Source organism: Dendropsophus ebraccatus, chromosome 12 (genome assembly GCF_027789765.1).
Source record: "Dendropsophus ebraccatus isolate aDenEbr1 chromosome 12, aDenEbr1.pat, whole genome shotgun sequence".
In the NCBI taxonomy this organism is placed as follows: domain Eukaryota; kingdom Metazoa; phylum Chordata; class Amphibia; order Anura; family Hylidae; genus Dendropsophus; species Dendropsophus ebraccatus.
Genome location: NC_091465.1, coordinates 582958 through 600077, shown reverse-complemented (window position 1 = coordinate 600077; position 17120 = coordinate 582958). Strand labels below are relative to the sequence as shown.

At 50.5% G+C, this 17120-nt stretch overlaps 1 protein-coding gene across 1 annotated transcript in view; it reads left to right on the top strand.

The window, feature by feature from the left end:
* The first annotated feature begins 965 nt into the window (after window positions 1-965).
* Window positions 966-17120, top strand: part of AADACL4 (arylacetamide deacetylase like 4) — a 29492-nt gene continuing 13337 nt past the window's right edge. The window contains exons 1-2 of the mRNA XM_069947340.1: window positions 966-1165; window positions 5265-5493. Coding sequence (XP_069803441.1) covers window positions 989-1165; window positions 5265-5493 — 406 coding nt within the window. The 5' untranslated portion in view covers window positions 966-988. The remainder of the gene's footprint in view (window positions 1166-5264; window positions 5494-17120) is intronic.

Genomic DNA, 17120 nt, shown 5'->3' with positions numbered 1-17120 from the left:
CCAGCCCTCTCAGACGCCTCACCAGCCCTGCACCGCCTCACCAGCCCTCTCAGACGCCTCACCAGCCCTCTCAGACGCCTCACCAGCCATCTCAGACGCCTCACCAGCCCTGCACCACCTCACCAGCCCTCTCAGACGCCTCACCAGCCCTCTCAGACGCCTCACCAGCCCTCTCAGACGCCTCACCAGCCCTGCACCGCCTCACCAGCCCTCTCAGACGCCTCACCAGCCCTCTCAGACGCCTCACCAGCCCTCTCAGACGCCTCACCAGCCCTCTCAGACGCCTCACCAGCCCTGCACCGCCTCACCAGCCCTGCACCGCCTCACCAGCCCCAGCTTCGGCCTTCCCCGGCTCTGTCCCGGACTGGGGCTGCTCTAGATCTCAGGGGACACTACGTCCCTAAGCAGATGTTGAACCATGCTTTCATAGTGTGTGGTTCCCGCTCTCCATCATTCCTGTCCATGGTTCCTGCTGTCTGTGGTTCCAGCTGTGAGTCCTACTGTGTCCCAGCCTGTCTGTCTCCAGCTGCACCTCACCCGCTGCTGCTAGCAAGCCAAGCCAGGGGTAGCAACCTGGGGTCGCCTGCCGCAGCAAGTCTATCCTGCCTTGCGGTGGGCGCTGGTGAAGACCAGCAGCCACTTAGGGCCCTATTCCACCGGACGATTATCGTTTGCATAATCGTTACCAATTAACGATCTCAAACGACCGCTATTGCGAAAGACCTGAAAACGTTCAGTCATTTCCATGGAACGATAATCGTTACTTATGATCGTAATTGCGATCGTTTTTCTTCACTATTTAGTCGCTATTGCGTTCGTATCTATTGCGAACGACCGAATGACGTCTTATTCAATGCGAACGATTCCCGCCTCCCTCCTGCCGCCTCCCTCCTTCCCCCTCCTCCCGCCTCCCTCCCACACCTTACACCTTGCTGCAGATCAGGAAGTAGCCAGGAGTCACCTGAAAGTCAGGGCAGCGGCAGGAACCATGGGCTTAGCACTGGCTCTGCTGCTCATCTTTGTGGCCATTTTCGTTGCTTTGTTCTTCTTGCTGGTGGCCGGAATCATTTACTTTGAATTTACGAACTCGGACGTCCCAGCGGGGGTGGCAAATCCTGCGAAGCTCAGGATCATTCATTGCATCATGATTGGCATTGCTGTAGTGGTAAGTGCCCTCTGTATGTTGTGGAGAACTACAGGTCCCAGCACATATGAAACATCTACCTGGGAAGCCAACCCCCGGCTGATAAGTAGAAACCCCCTTTATGTGTACATGGGTGGCAGGGCCGTTTTAATACATTGGTGGGCCCAGTGCACAGCCCTCAAGAGTGGGCCACCCCCCCAACCCAACGTTATCAGAACCGGAGCTCCACACACAGTATAATGCCCTGAATGCCCCCACACTGTATTAGGAGCCCCAATACATACAGTTTGCAAGTGGAGAAAAAGAAAAAAGTTCACTTGGCACTACTCCCATAGGCAAATGTATATTCCGTATAACAATGAATCACTGCTATAGCTCACCCTTATGGTCAATCTGCTCCAGCGTGCGACCTAGTGCGGTGCTCTGCAATCCACAATGTAGGATCCGATATGTAGCAAATAGAAGATGATGTTGCGGCACTCACTTGTAATTCATAAAAGGTCTTTATTAATCGCTGGACAGCATACAAAGTAACCAAATGTGCTTCAAAATAGGTTACATGGCAGATACAGGTACAATCCACTCAAAGCGACGGCCGTTTCGCGGTCATACGCATCAACAGGCTCAGTGGTACCACTGAGCCTGTTGATGCGTATGACCGCGAAACGGCCGTCGCTTTGAGTGGATTGTACCTGTATCTGCCATGTAACCTATTTTGAAGCACATTTGGTTACTTTGTATGCTGTCCAGCGATTAATAAAGACCTTTTATGAATTACAAGTGAGTGCCAATACATACAGTAGTTACCTTATAACCTTATAAAGATATCACCAATGATACCATTACACAATACCGCCACACCATGACCACTATCACTACAGCCCTATAACAGTTACATCCATTTACTCACAGGGGGCGTCTTCTCTCAGAGTCTGTCACCTTTTCTTTTTCTCTCCTTCCAGCCTGGGCCACCTTTAAGTCTTCCCCCGGCTGTGAATCTTCTCTTCAGAATCTGCCAGAGAAACATTTTAGGCTCCAACACATACAGTAGTAAGGTCCCCTGTACAGTAGTCACCCCCCTCTGTGCCCCTATATAGTAGTTACACCCCTCTGTGCCCCTATTTAGTAGTTACACCCCTCTGTGCTCCCACTTAATAATTAGGTATGCTCTGTGCCCCAATATAGTAGTAAGGTCCCTATATAGTATAGGCCCCCCTGTGCAGCCCTAATGTTAGTATAGACACATGTGCTGCCCCCAGTAGTATATAGAGCTGTGTGCTGCCCCTAGTAGTATATAGAGCTGTGTGCTGCCCCCAGTAGTATATAGAGCTGTGTGCTACCCCCAGTAGTGTATAGACCCCATTGTACTGCCCCCAGTAGTATATAGACCACTAGGTGTTGCCCCCAGTAGTATATAGACCCCTTGTGTGTTGCCCCTAGTACTATAGACCACTAGGTGCTGCCCCCATTAGTATATAGCCCCTTCTGTGCATCCCCCAGTAGTATATAGACCCCTTATGCACTGCCCCCAGTAGTATATAGACCCCTTGTGTGCTGCCCCTAGTGCTATAGACCACTAGGTGCTGCTCCCATTAGTATATAGCCCCCTCTGTGCTCCCCCAGTTATATATACCCGCCACTGTGCATCCCCCAGTAGTATATATACCCCCTTGTGCTCCCCCAAGTAGTATATAGTCCCCCTGTGCACCCCACAGTAGTATTAATATCCCCTGTGCGCCCCTATATAGCCCCCTGTGTGCTCCCTGACTTATATATACCCCCCTGTGCACCCCCCTTTTATATAATCCCCCTGTGTGGCCCCAGTTATATATATACCCCCTGTGTGCCCCCCCAGTTATATATATACCCCCTGTGTGCCCCCCCAGTTATATATATACCCCCTGTGTGCTCCCCAAGTTATATATACCCCCTTGTACATAATCCCCATGTGCACCCCCCAGTTATATATATATATATATATATATACATATATATATATATGTATATCCCCTGTGTGCCCCCAGTTATATATATATATATATATATATACACCCCCTGTGTGCCATCCAAGTTATATATACCCCCCTGTGTGCTCCCCAAGTTATATATACCCCTTTATATAATTCCCCTGTGCATCCCCCAGTTATATATATACACCCCCTGTGTGCCCCCAGTTATATATATATACACCCCCTGTGTGCCATCCAAGTTATATATACCCCCCTGTGTGCTCCCCAAGTTATATATACCCCTTTATATAATTCCCCTGTGCATCCCCCAGTTATATATATACACCCCCTGTGTGCCCCCAGTTATATATATATACACCCCCTGTGTGCCATCCAAGTTATATATACCCCCCTGTGTGCTCCCCAAGTTATATATACCCCTTTATATAATTCCCCTGTGCATCCCCCAGTTATATATATACACCCCCTGTGTGCCCCCAGTTATATATATATATACACCCCCTGTGTACCCCCAGTTATATATACACCCCCTGTGTGCCCCCAGATATACATATACCCCCTGTGTGCCCCCAGTTATATATATACACCCCCTGTGTGCCCCCAGATATATATACTCCCTGTGCCCCCAGATATATATACCCCCCTGTGCACCCCCTTTTATATAATCCCCCGTCACTTTGCGCTCCCCCAGTTTAAATATACCTCCTGTGTGGCCCCCCAATTATATATACTCCCCTGTGCACTCCATGCCCCCCCCAGTAGTATATAGGCCCCCCCTGTGTGCTGCCCCCCGTTGGGCTTCCACCTCCCATATAGCAAGTAACAAAAAAAACAAACACTTTATACTCACCTGGGTCCGCGCGTTCCTCTTCACCTCATCTCACTCTTATGGCCGCAGGCAGTGCTTTACCTGCGGTCACAAGAGGCCGCTCTCCCCTCTCGCAGTGTCGGTGCTGAGTGACGTCACTCAGCGCCGATACCACTGCGGGAAAGCGGCCTCTTGTGACCGCAGGCAAAGCACTGCCTGCGGCCACAGGGATGACTGACAGGGAGGGAGCCAATAGCTCCCGACCTGTCAGTGCCGCTGCCTGTACCTATGAGCGCTCATAGCTACAGTACAGAGCGCCGCAGGGGGGGCCCTGCAGGGGGCGCCATGGACGGGTAACCTTACCCATCCCGATGGCGCCCTCCTGGCAGGCTGGTGGTCGGAGCCCTGTGCGACCGCAATGGTCGCACAGAGCAAAGGCCGGCCCTGCTCAGGATGGGCCCCTTTAACCAGTGGGCCCGGTGCACGTGCACCATGTGCCCTCTGGTTAAAGCGGCCCTGATGGGTGGGTGATCAGGACTGAGCGGCAGCACCGTGTACATGTCCCCCAATCTGTCTGTCCAGACAGTCTTATATGTTTGTGTGTCTGTGTGTATATCTACATGTGTATGTATATCTGTGTGTATATGTGTATATCTATGTGTGTGTATATATGTATATCTGTACCTATCTGTAACCTCCCGGGATCCTCAGAACAATCTGTAACCTCCCCTCCCCCCCGGGATCCTCAGAACAATCTGTAACCTCCCCTCCCCCCCGGGATCCTCAGAACAATCTGTAACCTCCCCTCCCCCCCGGGATCCTCAGAACAATCTGTAACCCCCCGGGATCCTCAGAACAATCTGTAACCTCCCCTCCCCCCCGGGATCCTCAGAACAATCTGTAACCTCCCCTCCCCCCCGGGATCCTCAGAACAATCTGTAACCTCCCTCCCCCCCGGGATCCTCAGAACAATCTGTAACCCCCCGGGATCCTCAGAACAATCTGTAACCTCCCCCTCCCCCCCGGGATCCTCAGAACAATCTGTAACCTCCCCTCCCCCCCGGGATCCTCAGAACAATCTGTAACCTCCCCTCCCCCCCGGGATCCTCAGAACAATCTGTAACCTCCCCGGGATCCTCAGAACAATCTGTAACCTCCCGGGATCCTCAGAACAATCTGTAACCTCCCCTCCCCCCCGGGATCCTCAGAACAATCTGTAACCTCCCCTCCCCCCCGGGATCCTCAGAACAATCTGTAACCTCCCCTCCCCCCGGGATCCTTAGATCAATCTGTAACCTCCCCTCCCCCCCGGGATCCTCAGAACAATCTTTTTTTCACACAGGGGAAGATTGGGCAGAACGCCCTTCTCTGCAGCCAGCTGGCCTTCACCCGCTATGTCAGGGACACCCTAATGGTCAGGAGGTCAGGAGACGACCCCAAACTCTTAATCAGAGACCTGACCTTTACAGGGATTCCGGTGAGAGTTTACCAGCCTAGGGCGCCATCTGCTGGTGGGAGGAGGAGAGGAGTCCTGTTCTTTCACGGAGGAGGATGGATGTTCGGCAGCATCGGTATGGAAATTTATTTTGGTTACATTTAAGAAATTAAACCCGATATTAAGATGACTGATGATGATATAATATGGGTGATGATATAATATGGAAGGATGATGTAATGAGTGATGAGATGAGTGAAGGGGGCGTGGCCTGGAGCTGAGGCCTCCTCTATAGACCCACAGTTACAGCTGCAAATACCCGGCTCACAGGCTGAAAACTCCTTATTAGATGTGTGAACAGCAGCAAAGGACACGGTAACATGATGACATAAGTGTACCAGGAGTCATACTTACCAGCAATGGAGGAGAGGGGGGGGGGGGCGCGGAGGGATATGGCTTAGCCGGCCGGGACTATTGTTCATCACTGCTATACTGAGGTTTCCACAGCACCAGCTCCCCCCCAACCTGTGCCAGCTCCCCCCCCCCAACCTGTGCCAGCTCTCCCCCCCCCCCAACCAGTGCCAGCTCTCCCCCCAACCAGTAGCAGCTCTCCCCTCCCCCAACCAGTGCCAGCTCTCCCCTCCCCCAACCAGTGCCAGCTCTCCCCTCCCCCAACCAGTGCCAGCTCTCCCCCCCCCCCAACCAGTGCCAGCTCTCCCCTCCCCCAACCAGTGCCAGCTCTCCCCCCCCCCCCCCCAACCAGTGCCAGCTCTCCCCCCCCCCCCCAACCAGTGCCAGCTCTCCCCCCCCCCCCAACCAGTGCCAGCTCCCCCCCCCCCCCCCCAAACCAGTGCCAGCTCTCCCCCCAATGAGCACAGCTCTGCACAGGGGAGACAAAGGTGGACGGATACATCTGTGTCTTGTCATACATACTGCAAGACGCCATCTTGTAATTAACTGTTCCTGAACGCTTCCCAAACCTGAGCTTAATAGAGAAACCTTCAGCTTTAGAGCTAGTAAAATCCTCTACAGAATATAATTTGTGCCTCTACATTATTCTTCATACAAGGGACTATATTGTAAAGTCTCTGTCCTGCATATCAGAACCAACACAGTCACACCTGCAGCTACATTACACCTTACTGAAGAAAAAAAAAACATGTGTGTGTTGTGTCTAATACTTCCTACTTCTTATTCTACTGTTTTTATACTTTTTTCTTTTCTAAAAAAATAGTCCCTAGACTTATTTTCCATAGATCTACCATAACTGCAGTTCATCTGACTCTCCACTAGAGGTCCCCGGTACACCTGCATTGGAATACAACTAGAGATGAGCGAACTTTTCAAAAGTTCGGTCCGACCGGACTTTAGGATTTTTTTCGGATTTCATAGTATAAAGCATCTATATGATACGGGGGTAGTGTATTTGGTTGAATTTAGGGCTCTACATGTCAGTAACATCATTATCTTTTCGATATCTCAGTCAATTTTTTTTTTTTAAGACTTCAATATTCACTATTACTGGGTCTATGCAGGAAACTCACCATTACAGGGTCTATGCAGGAAACTCACCATTACAGGGTCTATGGGGGAAACTCACCATTACAGGGTCTATGCAGGAAACTCACCATTACAGGGTCTATGCAGGAAACTCACCATTACAGGGTCTATGGGGGAAACTCACCATTACAGGGTCTATGCAGGAAACTCACCATTACAGGGTCTATGGGGGAAACTCACCATTACAGGGTCTATGGGGGAAACTCACCATTACAGGGTCTATGCAGGAAACTCACCATTACAGGGTCTATGCTGGAAACTCACCATTACAGGGTCTATGGGGGAAACTCACCATTACAGGGTCTATGCAGGAAACTCACCATTACAGGGTCTATGCAGGAAACTCACCATTACAGGGTCTATGGGGGAAACTCACCATTACAGGGTCTATGGGGGAAACTCACCATTACAGGGTCTATGCAGGAAACTCACCATTACAGGGTCTATGCAGGAAACTCACCATTACAGGGTCTATGCGGGAAACTCACCATTACAGGGTCTATGGGGGAAACTCACCATTACAGGGTCTATGGGGGAAACTCACCATTACAGTGTCTATGCAGGAAACTCACCATTACAGGGTCTATGCAGGAAACTCACCATTACAGGGTCTATGCAGGAAACTCACCATTACAGGGTCTATGCAGGAAACTCACCATTACAGGGTCTATGCAGGAAATTCACCATTACAGGGTCTATGCAGGAAACTCACCATTACAGGGTCTATGGGGGAAACTCACCATTACAGGGTCTATGCAGGAAACTCACCATTACAGGGTCTATGGGGGAAACTCACCATTACAGGGTCTATGCGGGAAACTCACCATTACAGGGTCTATGGGGGAAACTCACCATTACAGGGTCTATGCAGGAAACTCACCATTACAGGGTCTATGCGGGAAACTCACCATTACAGGGTCTATGCGGGAAACTCACCATTACAGGGTCTATGCGGGAAACTCACCATTACAGGGTCTATGGGGGAAATTCACCATTACAGGGTCTATGCGGGAAACTCACCATTACAGGGTCTATGCGGGAAACTCACCATTACAGGGTCTATGCAGGAAACTCACCATTACAGGGTCTATGGGGGAAACTCACCATTACAGGGTCTATGGGGGAAACTCACCATTAAAGGGTCTATGGGGGAAACTCACCATTACAGGGTCTATGCGGGAAATTCACCATTACAGGGTCTATGGGGGAAACTCACCATTACAGGGTCTATGCAGGAAACTCACCATTACAGGGTCTATGCGGGAAATTCACCATTACAGGGTCTATGGGGGAAACTCACCATTACAGGGTCTATGCAGGAAACTCACCATTACAGGGTCTATGGGGGAAACTCACCATTACAGGGTCTATGCGGGAAACTCACCATTACAGGGTCTATGCGGGAAACTCACCATTACAGGGTCTATGCGGGAAACTCACCATTACAGGGTCTATGCGGGAAATTCACCATTACAGGGTCTATGGGGGAAACTCACCATTACATGGTCTATGCGGGAAACTCACCATTACAGGGTCTCTGGGGGAAACTCACCATTACAGGGTCTATGGGGGAAACTCACCATTACAGGGTCTATGCGGGAAACTCACCATTACAGGGTCTATGGGGGAAACTCACCATTACAGGGTCTATGCGGGAAACTCACCATTACAGGGTCTATGGGGGAAACTCACCATTACAGGGTCTATGCGGGAAACTCACCATTACAGGGTCTGTGGGGGAAACTCACCATTACAGGGTCTATGCAGGAAACTCACCATTACAGGGTCTATGCAGGAAACTCACCATTACAGGGTCTATGGGGAAAACTCACCATTACAGGGTCTATGCGGGAAACTCACCATTACAGGGTCTATGCGGGAAACTCACCATTACAGGGTCTATGCAGGAAACTCACCATTACAGGGTCTATGCGGGAAACTCACCATTACAGGGTCTATGCGGGAAACTCACCATTACAGGGTCTATGCGGGAAACTCACCATTACAGGGTCTATAGGTGAAACTTACCATTACAGGGTCTATGCGGGGAAACTCACCATTACAGGGTCTATGCAGGAAATTCACCATTACAGGGTCTATGCAGGAAACTCACCATTACAGGGTCTATGCAGGAAACTCACCATTACAGGGTCTATGCAGGAAACTCACCATTACAGGGTCTATGCAGGAAACTCACCATTACAGGGTCTATGGGGGAAACTCACCATTACAGGGTCTGTGGGGGAAACTCACCATTACAGGGTCTATGGGGGAAACTCACCATTACAGGGTCTATGCGGGAAACTCACCATTACAGGGTCTGTGGGGGAAACTCACCATTACAGGGTCTATATGGGAAGCTCACTATTACAGGGTCTATGCGGGAAATTCACCATTACAGGGTCTATGCAGGAAACTCACCATTACATGGTCTATGGGGAAAACTCACCATTACAGGGTCTGTGGGGGAAACTCACCATTACAGGGTCTATATGGGAAGCTCACTATTACAGGGTCTATGCGGGAAATTCACCATTACAGGGTCTATGCAGGAAACTCACCATTACATGGTCTATGGGGAAAACTCACCATTACAGGGTCTATGGGGGAAACTCACCATTACATGGTCTATGCAGGAAACTCACCATTACAGGGTCTATGCAGGAAACTCACCATTACAGTGTCTATGCAGGAAACTCACCATTACAGGGTCTATGCAGGAAACTCACCATTACAGGGTCTATGCAGGAAAAAGGTCACAAATGCAGTGAAGCAGCAGCAGTAATCATTGGAGGTCAGTGGAGGTCCAGCAATAGCCATTTGAGGCCAGTACAATAGCAGCAGTAGCCAATATGGAGGCCAGTGAAGGCCCAGCAGTAGCCAAGATGGAGGTCGGGGCAGGAGTAGCAGTTGTAATGGGGTGACATGAGCAGCAGAAGCAGAATAATGAGGTCCACGGACAGGCGAGAGGTAGTAGGGTAGTAAGAGTTCCTGTGCGTTCAGGTCCTCCTCCACAACTTCCTCTCCCTCCTTCTCCACCAAGCCTTCCTCCAGCGACCCAGGCTGTGACAGTGGAAAGACCTCTTCCCCCTCGCCACTGAGTCGCATCAGCATCAGCTCCAGTACATGAAGCATGGCTATAATGGCGCTCAGTCCTGTGTCTTGCCCACTGACCAGAAAGATGGCCTCCTCAAAGGGTCGTAGCAAGCGGCAGGTGTCACGCATGAGCTGCCACTGGCCGAGCTCCAGGTTACACAGGGGAGTCGCCGTGTCCGCCTGCATCAAGAGGAAATCAGTCAAGGCCGTCCTCTGCTCATAGAGCCGGTCCAGCATGTGGAGGGTCGAGTTCCACCGCGTGGCTACATCGCAAATGAGACGATGGTTGGGAAGACCATTCCTCCGCTGCAGGTCGAGGAGGATGTGGTGAGAGCGACTTGAATGGGGGAAATGGTTACACAGCTTTCCAGCCATTGACAGGTGGTAGGAGGAGAGCAGGCTCAGGCCTATGTGTGTCCTGTAGGACAGGTGGTAGGAGGAGAGCAGGCTCAGGCCTATGTGTGTCCTGTAGGACAGGTGGTAGGATAGGAGCAGGCTCAGGCCTATGTGTGTCCTGTAGGACAGGTGGTAGGAGGAGAGCAGGCTCAGGCCTATGTGTGTCCTGTAGGACAGGTGGTAGGAGGAGAGCAGGCTCAGGCCTATGTGTGTCCTGTAGGACAGGTGGTAGGAGGAGAGCAGGCTCGGGCCTATGTGTGTCCTGTGGGACAGGTGGTAGGAGGAGAGCAGGCTCAGGCCTATGTGTGTCCTGTAGGACAGGTGGTAGGAGGAGAGCAGGCTCAGGACTATGTGTGTCCTGTAGGACAGGTGGTAGGAGAGCAGGCTCAGGCCTATGTGTGTCCTGTAGGACAGGTGGTAGGAGGAAAGTAGGCTCAGGCCTATGTGTGTCCTTCTGTAGGACAGGTGGTAGGAGGAGAGCAGGCTCAGGCCTATGTGTGTCCTGTAGGACAGGTGGTAGGAGGAGAGCAGGCTCAGGCCTATGTGTGTCCTGTAGGACAGGTGGTAGGAGGAGAGCAGGCTCGGGCCTATGTGTGTCCTGTAGGACAGGTGGTAGGAGGAGAGCAGGCTCGGGCCTATGTGTGTCCTGTAGGACAGGTGGTAGGAGGAGAGCAGGCTCGGGCCTATGTGTGTCCTGTAGGACAGGTGGTAGGAGGAGAGCAGGCTCGGGCCTATGTGTGTCCTGTAGGACAGGTGGTGGTAGGAGGAGAGCAGGCTCAGGCCTATGTGTGTCCTGTAGGACAGGTGGTAGGAGGAGAGCAGGCTCAGGCCTATGTGTGTCCTGTAGGACAGGTGGTAGGAGGAGAGCAGGCTCAGGCCTATGTGTGTCCTGTAGGACAGGTGGTAGGAGAGCAGGCTCAGGCCTATGTGTGTCCTGTAGGACAGGTGGTAGGAGGAGAGCAGGCTCAGGCCTATGTGTGTCCTGTAGGACAGGTGGTAGGATAGGAGCAGGCTCAGGCCTATGTGTGTCCTGTAGGACAGGTGGTAGGAGGAGAGCAGGCTCGGGCCTATGTGTGTCCTGTAGGACAGGTGGTAGGAGGAGAGCAGGCTCGGGCCTATGTGTGTCCTGTAGGACAGGTGGTAGGAGGAGAGCAGGCTCAGGCCTATGTGTGTCCTGTAGGACAGGTGGTAGGAGAGCAGGCTCAGGCCTATGTGTGTCCTGTGGGACAGGTGGTAGGAGAGCAGGCTCGGGCCTATGTGTGTCCTGTAGGACAGGTGGTAGGAGAGCAGGCTCAGGCCTATGTGTGTCCTTCTGTAGGACAGGTGGTAGGAGGAGAGCAGGCTCAGGCCTATGTGTGTCCTGTAGGACAGGTGGTAGGAGAGCAGGCTCAGGCCTATGTGTGTCCTGTAGGACAGGTGGTAGGAGGAGAGCAGGCTCAGGCCTATGTGTGTCCTGTAGGACAGGTGGTAGGAGGAGAGCAGGCTCAGGCCTATGTGTGTCCTGTAGGACAGGTGGTAGGAGGATAGGAGCAGGCTCAGGCCTATGTGTGTTTCTCTTCTCTCCTTCCAATAATTCTTCTTTTCCACATGGTCGTGTGGAGAGGGAGAGTTTTTTTGTATATGTATTTTGTTTTCTATCCTGCTTTGTTGTGTACAGAGCAAAGATTTTATTTTCCTTATGGAAGCAGCCGCCATCTCAGTGATCGCTCAGCTTCTATGCTCTGGTCAGTAAGTATTATGGCGCCATCTCAGTGATCGCTCATCTTCTATGCTCTGGTCAGTAAGTATTATGGCGCCATCTCAGTGATCGCTCAGCTTCTATGCTCTGGTCAGTAAGTATTATGGCGCCATCTCAGTGATCGCTCAGCTTCTATGCTCTGGTCAGTAAGTATTATGGCGCCATCTCAGTGATCGCTCAGCTTCTATGCTCTGGTCAGTAAGTATTATGGCGCCATCCGCTGCCGGGCTGCACGTGGCTGCTAACCATGGCGCTGCTCAGTCAGGACGCCGCTCACCTGGTGTCTGTCCTCACTCTTCAGAGAGGTAAGTCCTAGTCATACGGCCTCTTCTGTGAGGAGCTGTATGGTGCCTGTGCGGGCTCTCTGCCTGGAAGCCTGACCTGTATGGCAGGAGGCCTGTGTGCAGGCTAATGGATAGAAATTTCATGAGATTTATAATAGTTTATAATTTTTTTTTATTTTTTTTCCTGTGCGAGCTCTGTGAGACAGTTCCGCTATGTGATCATGTGGTCTGGGTCCTGCTATGTAATAATACAGTGACAGCTATGGATCTGCTATATGTGAATGCTGCCTTAGATAAGCGCTGTTAGTTGTGCGGTCACTGAGCTGTTTGTGCACCTGGTTGCTGATTTCTTGCACTAGTTGCTGGTTGTGTATTGATTGCACCTGGTGTTTTTCTTACACTGGCACTGCTTTTTCTTGTTGCATTGCAGCTATGAAACTGCATTGTGTGTACACAACCATAGATTTGCTAGGTGTGTATTGGTGATGCGTGATTCATTACACCTGAGTGTGATTCCTGGCTCTAGTTCTGCGATTGAAGGATGCAGTGAAGCTGGGAGACTGCAGTGTGTGAACACAAGCCCAGAGTTGCTAGGTGAATATTGATTCCTTGCTCCAGTTCTGCTGTGGAAAGATGCATTGTGTGAACACAAGCCTAGAGTTGCTATTTTTTATTACACCTGATGTTTCTCTCAGTACTGCTATTGAATGAGGCAGTAAAGTTATGAAACTTCGTTGTGTGAACACAACCCTAGGATTGCTAGTGGTGTATTGATTGCACCTTACATGTCAGCTATAGCTCTGCTTTTGTATGATGCAGTGAAGTTCTGAGACTGCATTGTATGAACACAACCCTAAAGTTCCTGGTTGTGTATTGAGCATCTGGGGTCTTTTCTAGCACGGTTACTGATATTTAATGTTGCATTGAAGCTATAAAACAGCATTGTGTGTACACACGCCTAGAGTTGTATAGTACTGCTATTTGTAAAATAGTAAAACGAAGATATTGCAGGGTATGATCACAACTTTAGAGTTTCTGGTTGTGTACCGAGTATACCTGGTGTCTGTCTTACATTAGTAATATTATATACTGAGTATACCTGGTGGCTGTCTTACATTAGTAATATTATATACTGAGTATACCTGGTGTCTGTCTTACATTAGTTCTGCTATTGAAACAATGATCCATTGAAACAATGAGGCTGCATGGTGTGTACACAGCCTTAGAATTGCTAGTTGTGTATCAGCTGCTCTGAGGTATCTGGTTTTCTTGCACTACACAGCAGTCTGTTGCCTCTTTACCTGGCGCAGGTTTATTATCATTTTATCTCACTTAATGCAGGAATCTAATGTCCAAAGTCTCAGGGTGAGGAAACCTATGGGAAAGCTCAGTCACTTATGTATGTATCCTGCAAGATCCCACATCCAGATGGCAGTGGGATTCAGTTCCGTTTGTAGATTTTATCTTCATTGTGACCCATTACAGAAGATGCTATAGTGCTTACTTCTGAGTATGTGTCACTCCACAGTTGGCTGCCCGATCCGTGGCCCTTCCACAGTTGGCTGCCCGGTCCGTGGCCCTTCCACAGTTGGCTGCCCGGTCCGTGGCCCCTCCACAGTTGGCTGCCCGGTCCGTGGCCCCTCCACAGTTGGCTGCCCGATCCGTGGCCCTTCCACAGTTGGCTGCCCGGTCCGTGGCCCCTCCACAGTTGGCTGCCTGATCCGTGGCCCCTCCACAGTTGGCTGCCCGATCCGTGGCCCCTCCACAGTTGGCTGCCTGATCCGTGGCCCCGTCACAGTTGGCTGCCCGGTCCGTGGCCCCTCCACAGTTGGCTGCCCGATCCGTGGCCCTTCCACAGTTGGCTGCCCGGTCCGTGGCCCCTCCACAGTTGGCTGCCCGATCCGTGGCCCCTCCACAGTTGGCTGCCCGATCCGTGGCCCCTCCACAGTTGGCTGCCTGGTCCGTGGCCCCTCCAGAGTTAGCTGCCTGATCCGTGGCCCCGTCACAGTTGGCTGCCTGGTCCGTGGCCCCTCCACGCTTGGAGAGGAGCATTAGACTTTGCCAGAGATGGATGTTCTTTCTAATAATACTCTGTGTACCGGGAGAATCCACCTGAATGGATTGGGGACACTCTGAGGAAGGACTCTTCCTTACAGAAAGGTACAATCTCTGCCCCAGTCTGAAAAGGAGAAGGAAATCCTCCCTTGTTCCCCATTCTATAGAAGTTTCCAGCATGGAAGGTACTGGAAGAAATGATGGATCCGTCACTAAAAGGGATCGTCCATCTCAGAGGTCTTGTGGATGGGGACAAAGAAGCTTGTGACTAAAGCTTCTCTGGCAGCAACCGTGGGTTTACCTTATGATGCCAAATTCTCGACAGTTTCCGATCCAAAGAAGGTAAGTTGTTGGTGAACGTCCATAGATCTACAGTTCTAAGCAAAGAAGGTTCCATATGGAGAACATACGCTCTGTGCTCCCCCTCCTAAAGGAGACTAACCATGCTAGTTGTGAGAGACACATATCTACATGGACCTGGCTACAGAGAAGACTGCATACACCTGCATGTACCTGGCTACAGAGAAGACTGCATACACCTGCATGTACCTGGCTACAGAGAAGACTGCATACACCTGCATGTACCTGGCTACAGAGAAGACTGCATATACCTGCATGTACCTGGCTACAGAGAAGACTGCAGAGAAGACTGTATACACCTGCATGTACCTGGCTACAGAGAAGACTGTATACACCTGCATGTACCTGGCTACAGAGAAGACTGCATACACCTGCATGTACCTGGCTACAGAGAAGACTGCATACACCTGCATCTACCTGGCTACAGAGAAGACTGCATACACCTGCATCTACCTGCTACAGAGAAGACTGCATACACCTGCATCTACCTGGCTACAGAGAAGACTGCATACACCTGCATGTACCTGGCTACAGAGAAGACTGCATACACCTGCATCTACCTGGCTACAGAGAAGACTGCATACACCTGCATCTACCTGGCTACAGAGAAGACTGCATACACCTGCATCTACCTGGCTACAGAGAAGACTGCATACACCTACATGTACCTGGCTACAGAGAAGACTGCATACACCTGCATGTACCTGGCTACAGAGAAGACTGCATACACCTGCATGTACCTGGCTACAGAGAAGACTGCATACACCTGCATGTACCTGGCTACAGAGAAGACTGCATATTCCTTTGCATCTTTCTGAAATCACTTCCGCTCCCTTTACATTCACTAAGGTTACCTGCCGGGCCTGGTATATACATATATCTATCCTAAGATAAGAAGGGAAGTAGATGGGACACTCTTCTATGTTATGTCGGCTGTAGTCACCATCTGGAGAGAATCCAAGATCACCATTGTCTCCTTCCTGCACGAGTGATTGTTAATTGTCAAAAACTTACAGTACTGTATTTTCACCTACCCGTAACCATTCCTGGGTCAGGATTCCTAGAACTCCCCAATTGGTGTCCCTTCACCCAATGATGATTGTCAGGTCTCATGACGTCTGCAAGCAACGAATTGAATAGGCAGGTTGGCATATGTATCCCCTTGCAGCAGATGCTGTCAGTATGGGACCGAAGAATAAACAGCCTACATTGGGTTATGGTTTATACCCACAGATACAAGGGCCCTTAACATTTTCTTCAGTCAGTGGCAGACCAATCTCGCCCTCAAAGTGGGTGGAGGCAACCACCGATCCATCTAACAAAGGGTGAGACAGGCGAAGAAGACTTTGTTCCTAACAGAAGTGGCTGTCATCCAACATGTGAGAGATGAGAGCGGTAAGTGAGCTCCAGTCCACTTCAGCACATCCATCTATGGGGAAGCTATCGGAGTAAGTAACACATCTACAGTGGTGCATATCCATCTATGGGGAAGCTATCGGAGTAAGATCCAGAACCCATCTACAGTGGTGCATATCCATCTATGGGGAAGCTATCGGAGTAAGTAACACATCTACAGTGGTGCATATCCATCTATGGGGAAGCTATCGGAGTAAGTAACACATCTACAGTGGTGCATATCCATCTATAGGGAAGCTATCGGAGTAAGTAACCCATCTACAGTGGTGCATATCCATCTATGGGGAAGCTATCGGAGTAAGTAACACATCTACAGTGGTGCATATCCATCTATGGGGAAGCTATCGGAGTAAGTAACACATCTACAGTGGTGCATATCCATCTATGGGGAAGCTATCGGAGTAAGTAACCCATCTACAGTGGTGCATATCCATCTATGGGGAAGCTATCGGAGTAAGTAACACATCTACAGTGGTGCATATCCATCTATGGGGAAGCTATCGAAATAAGATCCAGAACACATCTACAGTGGTGCATATCCATCTATGGGGAAGCTATCGGAGTAAGTAACACATCTATATTGGTGCATATCCATCTATGGGGAAGCTATCGGAGTAAGTAACACATCTACAGTGGTGCATATCCATCTATGGGGAAGCTATCGGAGTAAGTAACACATCTACAGTGGTGCATATCCATCTATGGGGAAGCTATCGGAGTAAGTAACACATCTACAGTGGTGCATATCCATCTATGGGGAAGCTATCGGAGTAAGTAACACATCTACAGTGGTGCATATCCATCTATGGGGAAGCTACAGGAGTAAGTAACACATCTACAGTGGTGCATATCCATCTA